This window comes from Hippocampus bargibanti, linkage group LG20, assembly GCF_051943395.1.
Source record: "Hippocampus bargibanti isolate YZ-2025 linkage group LG20, ASM5194339v1, whole genome shotgun sequence".
In the NCBI taxonomy this organism is placed as follows: Eukaryota; Metazoa; Chordata; class Actinopteri; order Syngnathiformes; family Syngnathidae; genus Hippocampus; species Hippocampus bargibanti.
This window is the reverse complement of record NC_142753.1, coordinates 5,800,268-5,816,512: the sequence shown is the minus strand read 5'-3', so window position 1 is coordinate 5,816,512 and position 16,245 is coordinate 5,800,268. Positions and strand designations below refer to the sequence as shown.

General features: G+C 42.4%; 2 protein-coding genes and 1 long non-coding RNA gene across 4 annotated transcripts; 2 read left to right on the top strand and 1 right to left on the bottom strand.

Annotated features, from left to right (window-relative positions):
* The first annotated feature begins 37 nt into the window (after nt 1–37).
* srfbp1 (serum response factor binding protein 1) lies at nt 38–3,617 on the top strand. 2 transcript variants are annotated; one of them, XM_089023322.1, is made up of 3 exons: nt 38–107; nt 1,311–1,779; nt 1,855–3,617. In XM_089023322.1, exons 2-3 carry the CDS (start codon nt 1,345–1,347, stop codon nt 3,175–3,177), a joined length of 1,758 nt encoding a protein of 585 aa, XP_088879448.1. In that variant the 5' UTR covers nt 38–107; nt 1,311–1,344; the 3' UTR covers nt 3,178–3,617. The 2 variants fall into 2 exon arrangements, with proteins under 2 accessions (XP_088879448.1, XP_088879449.1); XM_089023323.1 differs by having other exon boundaries at nt 57–107; nt 1,330–1,779.
* Nucleotides 3,618–3,849: 232 nt separating this feature from the next.
* Nucleotides 3,850–6,556, top strand: e2f3 (E2F transcription factor 3). The gene is made up of 6 exons (XM_089023481.1): nt 3,850–4,275; nt 4,750–4,837; nt 4,942–5,176; nt 5,272–5,403; nt 5,503–5,617; nt 5,707–6,556. Exons 1-6 carry the CDS (start codon nt 4,117–4,119, stop codon nt 5,875–5,877), a joined length of 900 nt encoding a protein of 299 aa, XP_088879607.1. The 5' UTR covers nt 3,850–4,116; the 3' UTR covers nt 5,878–6,556.
* An 896-nt stretch (nt 6,557–7,452) lies between these two features.
* LOC148882814 (uncharacterized) lies at nt 7,453–9,143 on the bottom strand. The gene is made up of 3 exons (XR_016118687.1): nt 9,066–9,143; nt 8,008–8,101; nt 7,453–7,557 (listed from the first exon to the last, which is right to left on the bottom strand). It is a non-coding gene; the product is annotated as an uncharacterized LOC148882814 (long non-coding RNA).
* Nucleotides 9,144–16,245: the final 7,102 nt, after the last annotated feature.

Genomic DNA, 16,245 nt, shown 5'->3' with positions numbered 1-16,245 from the left:
CTTACGTCGCGTCTGACGTGATGACGACGTCAGAGGCGCGTCGACGTCAACATGGCCGCCCCCTATACCTTCGCCTCGCGTCGAGAGCGTTTTGCCTGTTAACTACGGTAAGCCGCGCCGCAGTGAGACGCACTTTGAACGCTTTGTATTAATTTTAGCCTTCCGACTGTTGCCCGTCGTGCAGACACGTCTTCAAGCCGCTTTGTTCAACTGAGCCTCGCAAAATGCGCATTGTCGGCACGCTCGCTACATTATCACGTAGCTTCCATCGATGCTACCGATCCAGAATGCAACAGTACTGAAAACTACGTTGCAAAATATCCTTTCTTTAAAGTCTAAATTAGTATAACTAAATCGTATGTATAATTTAGTGATTTTTCATCAAAAATATCTCGATGTTCGAATCATCACTCGGCATACCAGAAGTATCAGAAGCACTACATAAAATATCCCCATTGTGGGAATAATAAAGGCATTATTTAAAGGACAACCGACGCCCCGGACAAGTTGTGTCCATAATTTTGTAAAATCGCTTCAAATGACTTCTACTGAGCGTATTTTACAAAGATTCCATGGCATATAGCTATATTTTACGTTTGAAGACTCGTGCTGAATATTCAGGAAGTCTTGCTTTTGAGTTGGTGACGATTCCTGGCGTCACGTCACGGAGGGAGCGCCCCTGACCGAGAAAGCGACACACAATGCATTTTGCGGTACTTTGTTTGATCTGAAAACTTCGTGTTGATGGCGATATTTGAAGGAAAACACATACATAACGTGATGGTGAATCGTGTGTCGCACCAAGACAACTATTTGATATTCGCTGCCACAAATTCCCAGCAGACAAATCAGGCCATTTCCAACGGAGATTTGGCATCATCTTCTGCATTTTCTGGGTGCTACATTCCTGTCCAGATGCCTCAAAATGGCAGAAAGAGACAGGAGAGATGGAAAGAGAGCATCCTCTCCGAATCTGAAGCTAGGAAGGCAAGACGTCTTGGCGTGACATCACGAACAAGGGGGCGGGACCTTCTGAAACTGCTACTTCCGGGTTCAATTTGAAGTAGTTTTTGGACATTTTTATTGGTGTTTTGCTTTTGACTAAAAATATCACCCTGCGTGTTTTGGGTATTTTAGATGCTATAAAACGTTTTTCTGATGTCAGTTAGGAAACAAAAAAGTGGTGTCAGTTGTCATTTAAAGTGTGTGTCATTGTTCTGTTTTGTCACCAAAACTATAACTAGAATACATCATACTGTATACCATTATGTGTTGCATTGGATCATTTGTCATCGTGTTTCATGTTACAGACAGATTACTCTTTCTCAGGACAACATAGAGAAAATGGCATTCATCGGTGAAAAGGAAGATCTGGGCGAGGAGTACAATAATTGTGAAGTGGAGGGAAAAAATGAAGAGAACGAGCTAGTGAGAGGAGAAATACAAGGGAAAGATGGAGGAGATTCAGAAGAATTTGAAGAAGAGGACTGCGGCGATGAAGATGAGGAGGAAGTCGAAGATCCCAAAGTTGACCCGAAGATCAAGCCTGATCAAGTTCAAGTCAAAAAGCAGCCTCAGGTACTCAACCTAAACAATGAGGTGGTGAAAATGAAAAAAGAGGTGATGAGAGTGAGGGCAGTGCTCAGCAGGAAGATCATTCGTCAAATCGCTGTGCTGAAGAACAAGAAGGGCACAGAGGCGGCCATCGAGAAGAACCAGAAGAGGGCCGCCAGATTGTTGGAGGAAATCCACGCAATGAAAGTGCTAAAACCAGAACTGGTATGTATCTACATTCACGGTTTGTAAATAAATTCAAAGAATGTTTAACATCAACTTCTCTTGATCAATTTCTAGGTCACCAAGACCGCCTTGCAAAAGAATCTCAATTTTTACCAGGTGTGCAAGAACCCAAAGTCCACCGTGAGCGACAGAGCCATAGCTCGCATCGCCTCCCACCCCCAATTCAAAAAAAAGATCGAGGACATCCAGGCCGCTGTGAAGGCTTTCAGTGACGAGAGGAGGGAGGAAGGGAATCAGGCACAACCAAATAAGAAGAGCAAGGACGATGAGACGTTAGCCCCGCTCTCGCAGGATGCTAAAGCCAAGAAGATAGAAAAGCAAAATGAAACAAAGGAAGAAAAAAGTCCCAAACGAGTGGAGCACATCTCCAGTGATGATGACGACCAAGAGACGGAAGATGAACGCAGTATTTCTGAACCTGATGAGAAAAAAATGGAAGCTGACACCACAGCAACGGTGGAGGCAAAGACTGTTAAAAAGTACGAGCTAACAGAACAGCCAAGGAAAAAAACGCAAGCTAAGGCTCAGGAAAATATCTCCAAAATGGTGCAAGCAAAAAGTCCGGAAAATATACCCAAAATGGTGCAAGCAAAAAGTCCGGAAAATAGACCCAAAGTGGTGCAAGCAAAAAGTCCGGAAATTAAACCCAAAGAGGTCCAAGCAAAAAGTCCGGAAATTAAACCCAAAGTGGTGCAAGCAAAGGCTGCGGAGAAGAAACCGAAAGTGGTTCCCAAGCCTACCACAGAAGAAGAAACTGAAGAAAGTGATATCGAGCTGTCTGATGAGGAGGACAAACCGTATTTTGATGACAGCACAGAGGAACGATTCCACAAGCAGTCGTCCCAGGAAGAGAGTGATAGTGACAATGACTTTTTTGTGGGCAAAGTGAGCAAATTTAAGAAAAAGAAGAGTAGTAAAAAATCCGAAAACGACAAGACGATAGAAGATTCCGCCAAAAAGGCCCAACCTGCCGACGAGCTTCAATGTCAACTCGATGCGCTTGAGGCACGGTTGAAAACTAAAGCTCCTAAACTTCAAACTGTCTTCTGCTCTTTGTCTCAAACAAAACCAAATCGGGGCGGTCGAGGGAAGCCGTCGGCCGGGGGCCGTGGAGACTTTGAGAGAAAGTTCCGAAAAGAGGAGCGAGGCTCAGCGAGCAGCAAGGTCAACGCTAGGATTTCCGATTCGGAGAGAACAAAGATCAGAGGGCGCGGCCGAGGTGATGCGGTGAGGCGGCAGGATCGTCGCGGTCCCCTACAGGCCCCCCAACAGGCCCTTCATCCATCGTGGGAAGCCAGTAAGAAAAGAAAAGAGCAACAAGGGCAAATTTTGCCTTTCCAAGGGAAGAAGATCAAGTTTGACGATGATGATGACTGATGTGGATAAATTCTTTTTATCATAATCAAGGATATTTTTAAACATCCATTTTTCAGGGACTAATTGCATCCTATTGTACTTGTGCTTATTATGGTGTTTTTTTTATTACTCCGAAAAAAAATAGAACAAAATGTACATTTTAGGATTGTTGCTTCAAAATGTGATTCTGTATGATGCAACATTACTTCTTCAAGTCACTGATTTTTACTATTTTGGTCCCTTAAATTTTTTGTAAAATAATTCAAATGTGCTCAATGGTTTGTGGTAAGTGTCAACTAAAATACATTTTGTGAATCTGTTCTACTCTGAAAATGTGTCTTGATACAAATGAAATTATTTTCAGATTATGTGAACAGAATCATTGGTCAATGAATATAAACACTATTTTATTTGACCTTTATGAGATATTTCAAAATAAAACAAGTGGCCTATATAGTGAACTTACTGCACGTGTTTTATATACATGTACATATATAATACCATTCATGCTATGTCAGGCAGAATGACTAATTTTACTTTTCATGAATGTGTCCTTTAGCCACCTCTTGAAAAAAAACAGTTTTATTTGTTTCGTCTTTGATTCGGAAAATGTGCAAACGGGTCAACGTTGCAGGCTTGAAAACAAAAGTCACGTGTCTCCAACTCTCGCTGTTAATTGGTCTACAGGTTTACCTCACGATTTAACTACAGCTACTCACGGCTAGCTGCTTCGTATTTTGCGGCTGCGAATATCGGGTTAGAGATTCTCCCAAATCGTGGATATTCACGACATAAATTACGCTTTGTGCAAGAAGCAACTTGGTGCAAACATAGACCACAGTGCGAGCGTAGATGATTGGATTAGAATGGTCCGGGTAGGTTCCACGCGGGACCTCTTGAGCCACGTTAGTTGCTAGCAAAATAACCGCCGAAACATTTCTGGACGTGCTGAGCGACGCAATGATCACAGCGGAGGGATCGGAAGAAACAACTGGAAGTTCGGAAGATCAGATTCCTGGTTACTCGATGAGAAATCACCTATCGAAGTTTGATGAGTCGCAGCAGGACGAACCACAATCAGTAACCTGGCTCGATCAACGTTTTGACGAACCACCAAAGGTAATCTGTTAACTACGTTTCCCTCATTATCAACAATATGATGCGTTGTTTTATGAGGTCTTCATTGTGTAGTGTGTTATGTGAGTTATACAGTAATATATTTTCAAAAGCTCGCTTGTATCCCCCCCCCAAAAAAAATGTTCGGCGCAAGGGACAATGCTTTGGGGTTTAATTATTATTTCTTTTCCTACCGGCAAAGAACAAAGTCGTAGGCATGTTATACGTCATTTTACAGCGGCTAAGCCTCACTGTAGATTACGTCATTTTAAAGCGCTCAAGCCTCACCGTCCTCGCGTCATCTTAAAGCGCCGCAGTCTCACTGTTATTACGTCAGTTTAAAGTGCCAATTTGTGCCCAACATTGAGATTTTAGGTGCAATCCTCTATTTTTGCTGTCTTTTGTGGATTCTGAGTTTGATTGTTTGAATATTTTGTTTGCATATTCAAATGTATGTGTATTTTTTTCTTTTCTTAGGAAAAGGATACAGGTTTGCACAATTATAATGCCACTTTGTCAGTTATCTGCCAGCCCAGCACATTACATCTGCCTTCAGGAGAAGAAAGTATGTTTTCCTTTTCCTGTCGCGCTTTTTTTTTGCCACAACAAAATTGGAAATAAACCATTGAAATAATTGTTTTTGTTTGATGTTCTTTATTTGCTTCCCAGCTCCTCCATGTATTATGAAGCCAGACAATATGCGAAGGTCACGGAATGACACATCGCTCGTTTATTTGACAAGGAAGTTTTTGAACATGCTGCAGCAGTCGAAAGATGGCATTTTGGACCTGAACTTGATGGCCCATGTAACCAAATCCTCCAAAAGACGTGTTTATGATATCACAAACGTCCTGGAGGGGATCAACCTCATCAAAAAGAAATACAAGAATCATGTGCAGTGGTTGTAAGTATACAATGTGTGTGGGTTTGAATACTCTATATGGTGAATATAAAAATTGTCTTTTTATTGATTTTTTTGGGGGGCCCGTTTGTCCTCAGGGGTGCTTGCTTCAACAAAGCCACAATTAAAATGATTAATGACCTCTCTGAGGAAGAGGAGAAGCTGGATGAGCTGATAGAAAGCTGCACAAGAGAAATTCATGACATATGCGTGGACGAACAGACCAGCAGATATCCTTTTAAAAAACAATTACTTCACATTGTTCTGCGTGCATGCTTATTTGAGTGTAAGGCGTATGGACCCCCTTATTCCTTGACAATGTGCTTCACGTTTGCCTATGTAACTTATGAAGATATTCAAAACATTCCCATCATGAGGGAGCAAACTGTGCTTGTGGTCAAAGGCCCCGAAGATACAACGCTAGACGTGATGCACCCAAAAGACGTATGTTTTGTCACTAGTATGCACGTGACTAAGGATGAATTTATCAAGCGGTGTGTCAAAACGATTGCATGCCTGTGTCTTTTCCCCAGAGCCTGCAAGTCCACCTCAAGAGCACCCAAGGCCCAATTGACGTGTTGATCTGTTCAGACGAGCCCCTTCCAATGGAAGTCATGGATGAGGATATGGAGAGCGACGCTGCCATTGACTCATTATACAGCCCATTTGTTCAGATGCCCCTGAAAAGTGAACCCTGTTTTTAAAGGTACTAGTTGGCAAAAAAAAAACAACAAGCCTGTGAACCAAATGCACAAAACAAATTCATTACAGTGAATGAAAAACTCTATCCGAGACCTGCAGAACTTTGCCACCTTGCACTGAAAACAAACTAATCACCGATGTTCTCTTTTTCCCCACATCTCAGCTGATCACGCGCCTTTTCACTTTTCATTACTCCCCTGTTGCATTGGCCATTATGCACACTGTTACACTGAACAATGAGCCATTTGTTTACCCGAATGTACTTAAGATAAACTCACTGGTCTGAACGATATACTGTTGCATCACATACTGTATGTTTTTTCTGAATTGTTGTGACTATTTACGCATATTTGTAGCCTCCATGAAATGACATTTGCCAAGTTGTTTTTTAATGTAGCTAGACGAATACTGTACAGGATTTTAAATTTTGTCTGCTGTCAATGTCAACGTATATTCATGTAATTGATCTCTTCAATCATGACCATAAACAGCACCACCACACTCAAAATCTTTCACTCACATGAATGCAATAAATTCTCGTTGATTGTTTAAACACATTTCTTTTGATAAAAGACACAAAAATCAAATTATATTCCCGGATATTCGTTACACAATGAATGTTGCATCTGTAAAGTAAGTGTGTGTATGGGCACCTTCTTAAAAATAAAAAAGTGCCTTGAATTAAGAGTGTTGTTTCATGGATGGAACTATTTAGTCAGAAGAGCAGTTTTACCAGTGACACATTTGCAGTAAAATGGGCCATTTTACCTACACTAATAGCGGGCAAAGTACAAACTGGCTGTTAATTTTTCATCTCCAAAACATGTGCCTTTTTAAAGAATGAAATGTGTCCCCACTGCACAAAATGATGTTGCACATCGGCTCGTTCGTCATGTGCACGTGTGTTTTTAAGACCTCATCACCGCTTCGAGCTCAGCTGTGACAATGCACGAGACTTTTGCAGACGACGACTACTACGCTTAAACTCTTGTGCAACAATGCCATACTATACGCATTTAACACGTTTCTTCATCCAAAATGATGCCGCTAAAATAAGGTCAGTGTTTGGTGAATATTTTGGAGTTTTTAAGACCAATATTGACCGTCTCCTTCCACCGTCGCCGCTCAAGACGCGTTGAACAAAAGTCAAGAAATTACGTTCCACACCAGCGTGATAAGGAACAAAACCTGTTTTGTTTGTCAAGCGGCTCACGTTTAAAATACGTTTTAATTTTATAACGTCTAGCGCAAAGAAAGTTTAATAAACGAGCAAATGTTTCGAGTCACTGTGCGTTTCTCCACTTGGAGATACGTACTTCATTCCTCATATCAAATGTTCCACTCACTCCCGAACGTCAAATTGTATGCGGTGAAAATAAGATACTCATTTTAAACACAAACTTAAATTTGAGAATTACAAGTACCGAAATTAAAGTTCTAACAAGTCGGGGCGTGTTTAACTGCTGAAGCTGCAAAGCAAATATGTCCTACTAATGTCCTTTCAATAATATGAAGTCAATTACCAGACTGCAAACTGCATCCCCCCCCAAGTAATTTAGTTTTTTCACATTGTCGTTTTTCAATCCTCTTGACGTCGCTTTATTTCAGGACACAACCGGACAGCATCAGCACCAATGTGGAGCGTCTATTGTTGTTCATGCCGAGGAGATCTTGCGAGATTTCTGACATCATGTACCGTACACAACCACAACATTAATAAAAACTGTTAGATGACAATTTAAGAGCAATCTTGATGTGTGTAGTCTGAAACAGACGACAAATATTGAAAACATAAAAAAATAGTGTACACCAGGCTATATGTGTGTCGCCAAAAAGAGACAAAACCAGTCCCATATATAGCATATTCTTGGAAATGTGTTGGTAGAATAATTTATCTAGTTTTCCCTGCCCCCCACAAACATACACTTTGCTCGTATCTATATACAGTTGACATGAACATCAACATGAACGCCACTTAAGAAAAAAAACATTTTTTATGGCCTGCACTTGTATTCTTTACCCCTAGATGTCAGTATAATGCCGCAGACATTCTAACTCAAAGCATCGTCTCAAGGCTGGGGTATTTTGAAACCAATTTTAATCAATCTGTCTCACCCTCCCACATGCAGTACCTGGTCCAAGCTGCAGAAGTTCTCAGCATCCCTTTTGAGATGATGGATCATCAGCCCTTGATTTTGCTGCCACGGTGAACAAAGGGTGAGTTTTCTGATTGTGACAAAATCACACTGCAATTACCACTTGGATTTGGGGGGAGAAAGTGTTTCATAAATCACACAAAAGGGCTTGGTGGAGAAATGACATGTAAACAAAAACGGTGTATAAATCAGGATGCATTGTACTGTATTATTGGATGTTTCACTTTGTGATAGTTTTTTGAATCACATTTCAAAGAAAAAACATTTTGGATGCATTGTTTTGTAATGTCGGACATTTCACATTGTGATGGTCATTTCTGAATTCAATTCAAAAGTGGGGAAGAAAATAGTCAACCTTTTTTTCGAATCATATTTTGCTCATGTGAATCTGGAATACTTGACACTAAAATACAATTGATAGTGATGTTTGGTTATTATTATTTTATAATGCTTCATTTCAGAGTTACCACTTCCCTTTGTCTGAACAAGAATGTCAACATAATAAAAAAAAACAGCCTCAACCTGATGATGTAATCCATTGGGAGACTTGAGTACTCACTCTGCCCCATAGATGGAAGTATTGCTCCTCTCAATGCCCGTAAACCCAATCAACCCAGATTCCCATAAACACGCCAAGTTCACAGAGTCACTGGATCAGTGCAGTGATTGATTTACATCTCTTTCAGTTTGTTGTTGTTTTTCTTTGTGTGTCATAAAGATTTTGGACATGAGGGGTGGTCGGCGAGTGTGGGGGTTGGGCGAATAACAAAATGGTGACTATTGAACCCGTTGGTATTGAATGAGGCCTGACGTCAGCTTCGCCCTCTACCACCAGAGGACACGAGTAAAGATCACTCATTAAAGATGTCAATCACTCCATCAATTTGTCGATGGGGTTTCATTTTTAGAGTGTCGTCTCGTCGCGAACCAACGAAGGTCGGGCAGGGGAAAACACAGAGACAGGCAGTATGAAAAAAAAATGGGACCAAGTCACAATTTGGTGCGATCCTGTGGGGTGTGAAAATGCAGTTCACCTAGCTTGTTGTCCCGAAGCGTACCGTCACTGTGGCGCGGATGCTGACTTCTGCTCCTAGCTGGCCCGTTGTTTCGACTTCTGCAATGAATGCGGGCAGTGAGTGAAACAACACCCAAAAAATAAAAAAATGAGGCCGAAAGTGAGCGAGCGAGAGAGAGAGAGAGGGTGGGAGAGAAGCTACAAGCTTGCCTAGCATTGGCTGGCGAGAGCGCGTGGTATTTTTGTGCGTGGCGCCGCACCGACCAATCGGCTGCCTCCCAAATATTTTGGGTTTATGAATGAAGCCAAAAGTGAGAGAGCAGAGCAAAACCAACTGGAGTTTGATTCAGCAAAGCTGGAGTCCACCAAAGAAATATGCGCTCAGTCAAGACCCCGCCGAGGGCCGAGTACTAGCGATGACTGAATCGGCCATGATGCATCAAAATAAAACCCCCCATTTCCCTTCCACACCATTAAAATAAACTCTGCCACCATTGCGCTTTGACTAAATGTGGCGGAGAGTTTTTTTTTTTTTGGGGGGGGGGGGCAAAGTGTGCTGACTGGAGACAAGTAGGCCTCAAAAGCCCTGAGTATTCCCTGACGGTATTTGACCCGAAACAGATGATCGGGTCATTTAAACTCACTTTCTGCTACCCCCCCAAAAAATCAACAGTAATCCCTCATTTTTCACGGTTAACTCATTCACTGCCAGACGATGTGCAAAGATGTGTCCACTCCAGTGCCAAGGATTTTGTCATTGTCACTCGAATTCCAGGACTCTCACAAAATATTGAGTTTTAGGACGACATCAACATTCAATACAGCGGAAGAAACCTCGCTGCTGGAGATTTATCTAAGAATTCTGCAAGTGGGTGTTTCCTCAGTATAAAAAAAGCACAGTGGAGAAGTTATGCGAGGTAGCGTCCAGATGACTCATTCTATACACTAGAAGCTTATAAGAGAGAGAGATCTGGAAAATGAAGGCTGCGTATGTTCTTTTTCTGGTTCTTCAGGAGTCATTTAGCATGTTTTTCGCTAATGTGCAGTCACAATGACGTGTCGCTGAAATTGCCCCCCGTTCTCCTCTTGGAGTGGCCATTTTCTTGCTACGTGTCTACTTTAATGCATCAAATATTTGGACAGGCAGAACCGAGCCTGAACCCCGACCCAAAAACCCGTCGCCCTTTTGCCAATCGACGAAAAGGGCTGTCAGTCGTCATTTGCATGTCATTTGCATCTCTTTTCCCGCATTGTGACCGTTTGCAATGTCAAGAGGGCAAATTAACCAGTGTTATGTTTTCACCCAATTTGCATCTCATTTGCATTCAGGCCCAAGTGAAGGAGGGCGACTTGGATGGTTGACCTCCGAGCCCGCAGACAGTGAGACGGGCTAATTCCATTACGGGCTAACGGCGGTTTGACAGTGAGAGTGCCTTTGCATGCCATCGTTAAAAGGGACGGTGGCTTGCAAGCTGTTTGTAATAAGGCACCTTTTTTTTGCATGAACGCGGATGTCGTGCCATATTTATGGTAAGGATGAAAGATTAGGCATTGGCGAGCGGCGCAGGCGGCATCAATCTCCATCAAGATCTTGGGGCAGGCGCATTAATCATCCCATCTACGGACAAATTGTCTTCATCGGACCGTCGGGGTTAGCGTGCACACTAGCGTTGGTGCAGAAACGGACAGAAGGGAAGTTAGTGGCCGACTGAGCAGCCAATAGTTTTTGGTTGATCCGAGGAAGTCAAGCTAGTTGTTAGGCACTGTTCTGTCCCGCTAATGCCTTTGCGTGGCGACACCTGACTCCATCATCCCTGTTTTTTATCTTATTTTTTAATAGAAAGTATCATAAGGGGATGGATTAGAGATCACATATTTTGGATTTCTGAGTTTTGCTGATTTTTTGCTTTAAAAAAATATTTTTTGGGGGTCTCTTTTTATTTACGATAGTTTTTTTTTGGCATGTAACAAAATTAGTGCTAATTTCCCTTCCTGGGCTGGCAGCACTTTTGATTTTTATTGTTTTTTTGTGTTTTTTTTTTTAATTTATTATTCTTTATTTTTCATTGCATTGCAATAAAATTAGCACATATTTCCCTTCCAAGGCTAACTGCACTTTTGCTTTTTGCTATTTAAAATAATGTTTTTTTTTCTGTTTATTTTTATTTATTATATTTATATATTTTTTTGGATTGCAGAAAAATTAGTGGCAATTTTTTTATCCTGGGATAGCTGCACTTTTGCTTTTTGCTATTAAAAATGTTTATTTTTATTTATAATGTTTTTTTTTATTGATTTTTTAAATTGCAACAAAATTAGTGCCAATTTCCCTTTTAGGGCTAGTTGGACTTTTGCCTTTTGCTGTTTTTTGTTCATTTGTATTTATTCTTTATTTTTATTTGATTTACTTATGTTTGCATTGCAGCAAAATTAGCGCCAATTTCCCTTTCCATGGCTAGCTACACTTTTGCTTTTTGCAGTTTTTTTGGTAGCGTGCTTTCAAAGCATTGCACATCCATCATCAAATCAAACGCTTTCCTCTTTTGCTCAAGGATTTCTCGAATCTTTTTATTATTATATATATATCTATTTTTGTGTTTGATGAGGAACGCACAAGGCTTCTCGAGTCGTCGATGCATTTAATGACGTTCGCTATAAGGTATGTAGGGAGATGCCCTTGTTGACTGAATCTCCACGAAGAGCGACCGCCACTCAGTCTCTTTACCAGCCTTTTGTGTTATTTATTTTTTTGTGTGTTACGAGGCTCTTAACCATGGACCGTGTACGTACTTGCGCATGTGTGTGTATGCATTTGCTGGTGCGCACGTATGCGGGGCGGCAGGCGGTGGGTCTAATGAGAAGGAAGGCCTTGAATGGTCCTCATGCTTTGAAGCATTAAAGCTTAATAACCTGTCCTTTTCAGCTGGCGCTAAAGAACACGCGCCACGCTGATAATTGGAAAGATAGTGGCCATTTTCCATTGCTTTCTCTTGTCTCTTTTTGTCTAATGGCTGCATTCGCTTCGGCTGGAAGTATTACTTGCCCGTGAAAGATTATTTTCCTGTTGCCCCCTCCTTAGCCCCCAAATCATAAAATGGTAGTGCTACGTTGATGGACTTCTTGTTGTGCCTTTTCAAACGCGTCGCCGACTGAAAGGAAATCAAGGATTTGATCTTATCGCTTTCATTGAATACACTGTATTTTCCCGTGTATAAGGTGCACCGGAGTTTAAGGCACACCCCCAATGAATGGTGTATTTTCAAATGTTATCCATATAGAAGGTGCACCGGACTATTAGGCTCACCTTCAATTATCTCATTCACTGCCAGACGATGTGCAAAAATGTGTCCACTCCAGTGCCAGGGTTTTTGTCATTCTCACTCAAATTCCAGGCCCCACAGAATATTGAGTTTTAGAACGACATAAACATTCAATACATTGTGAGAGCAAAAAAAGTAGACTCTCTTCTTTTATCAGAAAAAAAAGAGATAATTTCTAAATTATATGGGTCTGGAGTTATATGAGCTTGAAATGAGGGCCGCTGTCCAAAATACAATCCATACATATTGGTTTATATAGTGCTTTCACAACAGCTGAGGCTGAAACAAAGCCGTAACATGGAAAAACATCAAATGCTACCCCCTTGGGGAAGGGAAAACATTGCAAGGGGCCATGGCCAGCGCTTTATATGCACCCAAGCATGAAAAAACAAATTCAGGAATGGCGCTCTGTCGTATTTTTAATTCCTAAAATAAATTTATGAATGGCAGTCAATGTGTTAATGGTGTATAAGGCGCAACCATTGTTGCGCCTTATACACCAGAAAATACAGTAAATATGAGGGCCCATAGCCCAAAGGCTACCGTGCATCTTATAGATCGTCCGTTTGGATGCGTTGACCTGTTTTACACCACACGTATGATCTCGTGATTTGGTTCGGACTCTTTCTTCATGCTCACCACGTAACCACCAAACATAAGTTGCGGTCAGGCGAAATTTGTACAGCCCCGGAGCAACTGGCTGTTTTCCAACATGGCTTCTCATTGTCATGCGAATAACACGTAATAGCGCCGTTTGGACCGTTTTGCCGTTACCGCCGCCCAGATCGACGTTTCCACCATTGGCTATTTTCTCGGGACGGTTTGTTGCTCGCACGAGCTGCGGGGGCCTCTCCGGTGTCGCTGTGCGCGCGTCCCCTATATGGATTGGAGTAAAAGGGCAACGTTCTGTGTTGACGCCCAGAGCAGTGTTTGCGCCGTTTCCAGTAAGTGCCTAATGTGTGGTCACGGTTTGGAGGAGGCCACGTCCGTCCGCATTGCTGCGTCGCCACGGGGACGAGGACGACAGTTCAGCGCGGTCGCCTGTTTAATGCGCCCTGACCCGGAAAGCTAGCAGTCTGACCTCTTTAGCGTCTGCTTATAGAAAAGCTCCTTCCCTCTCATTTTTTTCCTATCTCCCTCTGTTTGTCCTTATGTCCTCTCCTGTGTGACCATGTGACAGCGCATACCCTCCCCCTATTCCTGCAAACCAAAGATAACTTTGCTGGGTCATGTTATTGGATTTGATTTCTTGTCTTGATTTCCTCATCTGGGTTGTCCAACATCCTGAGTGATGATCTGTGGAGTTTTCTCAGAATCCAAAACCATCTGTCTCTGATCATTTTTTGGCAGACTTTTAAGATTTGGCTGCTGGTGAAATACTGTACAAGTAAAAGCCAGAAGACGGGAAGGGGAGTCACAAATATTCAATTTCAATTACTTCAAAGGGAGACGCAACAGGAGCATCGGTAGTACAGAAGGGGATTCAAAAAATATATTCCATCATATTTTCGAAAATGCTTGTCATATCGTATTCTCTTGCTTATCTGTCTGAATTTATGAGGAACTCCAGCGCAGTCAAGGCGGCAAGTTATGTTGCTCAGATGCTTTAGTTCCCGTATTTTTGTATTTTTGTACGTAGAAAAAACCTAAATAACAAATAATATGACATGGCATAGAGACAATATGACAAAACAAAGACACAGAGAGACATTCATTCTTCAGGACTTGCTGTCCCCTCTTTGTGATGACATGAAGCAGTTCTAGATGAAAGAGGAGAGGATCAAAGCGTCTTTCCACCAGTGGATCAGGGACATCATGGTGGAATGTGCAATACGGTATATATTAATTTTCAACTCCATTTAGAATTTGACAGAAAGCAAAGCGTGGAGAGTCTCTGTCACCAAATTTCATGGGTGCAATCAAGCATGGAAAAAATGAACTTTTAGTTGTGACCAGCTCCATAAAAACAAATAGCGGCATACAAAGGCCTCTCTGACGCATCCCTCCACCCCCTGCCACTCCAGCCCCGTTATTGTGACTTATATAAGCTGCGTTACTGTCTCTGCTTGACCCCTCACTGCGGTGACAGTTGGTGCTGCGAGAACACCGCCCGATCCCATTCGATCAGACTCAAAAGTGGTGTTGCGTGTGTTTGTTTACGTGCATTAGTGGAAGTTTGGTCAAATCGAGCATACTCCGCCGCGATAAATCACAAGTTGACCTCAAGTGGCTCGGAATATAAATCACAAAACACAACAGTGAAAAGTGAAGTGGATATGTGTGTGATGTTGTAAACCAGACATGTTCAAAGTGCGCCCGGGGGCCAAATGCGGCCCGTGATTAATTGTCCTCCGGCCCGCAGCCTCCATCATAAAATCAATATCGTCTGGCCTGCATGTAGAATGAACATTTTGGGAAGTAGTGCTGCCATCTCGAGGCTCAATTAGGAACAACAAATTAGTATATGAATACTGTATTTTCTGGTGTATAAAGTGCACCGTAGTATATGGTGCACCCCCAATGAATGGTGTATTTTCAAACTTTTTCAACATAAGGCGCACCTTAAATGGATGAAAACAGGCGTCCAAATATAATATTTAAATATATAAGTTTTGCAAGTATACATTTCTATACATTATTTACAATGTAAACCAGACTTCCGTGTCACTAAGACCCCGCCCGCCCACTCAAAAAAAATGCTGCGTTCATCCTGCAAAGTATGTGAAGTGTGCAATTTAATAATTAATCAGAAGACGTTAATGTATGTTCACATCACAGTGCATTTGTCATGCAGCGAAGACCCCCCCCCCCATCTCCCAATGCGCCTATGCCAAATGTCACCTGACCCACGCCCACTCGCGCTCCTCTCTATGAATAGCGCAGTCGATGTTATGCAACGTATTTTATTTATTTTTCTTCCCATACCAAAGACATGAGCGTGTCAACAATGGCCACCGGGTGCAAATGGCCCTGTTGTTTTTTTTTTGTCATCTTCCTCTCTTGGTGTTGTGAATCTCGGACGACATGATCAACTTCATGATATGATACGATATGACATGACATTGACCGCCTGGTGAGAAACCGCTTGGGAGGGGGAGGGGGGGTGCAGGGGGGGTGTCACTTGATAGCCATAGATAGGCAATAAACAAGTTGGCAAAATGATGACGATCTCTGCGATGGGACCAAAAAAACTATGTAAAATGGCGGTGGTTCTTGTTGAGCTGTCACATGTGACGGACAGGACAGGACTCGCCTGTCAAAGCCACCACCCCCCACACCCTCTGTTGGCTTAGTCCCCTTTTCCCTCTGCGATGTAATCAGTGGCCCGGTTGTTGGGTTCTTGTGCACCGAGTTCACCTCTCCTTCTCCCTGGATGAGTCATCACGGGATAATCAGGCCCAGAGCTGTACGAGGATAACTCAGCCTGACAGCGCCGACACGCTCTAACGACCATCGCCGTCCATTTTAAAAGAATTTTAAAAAGCAATCGAGAGCGAGTTGGGTGCCTAGGAAAGGGAAAGAGATTGATTGGGGATTTTTTTGAGGGGGACTGAGGGGTAAAACCGATCCGTTTATGTCCCTTTCTTCCTCCTTGACTGACTTTGCATATGCATACAGATGCTCCCCACCTTACGAACGAAATGGCGGTCATTCGCACGAGTGGTCATTCGTAAGTTGAATTTGTTCGTAAGTTGCTTCTGTGCGATATTTTGTATGGAATGTATGTTGAAGTCAAACACTAAACGGCACAGTACAAAACACCGGACGCTCTAACAGTCGTAAAATACTGAATGATGTGCCAGCAGCCATTACTTTTTGTTTTGCATCGTGTCCTCCTGGAGGGTCAACTGGGAAGAAGGATTTTCTCTCCGCCACATA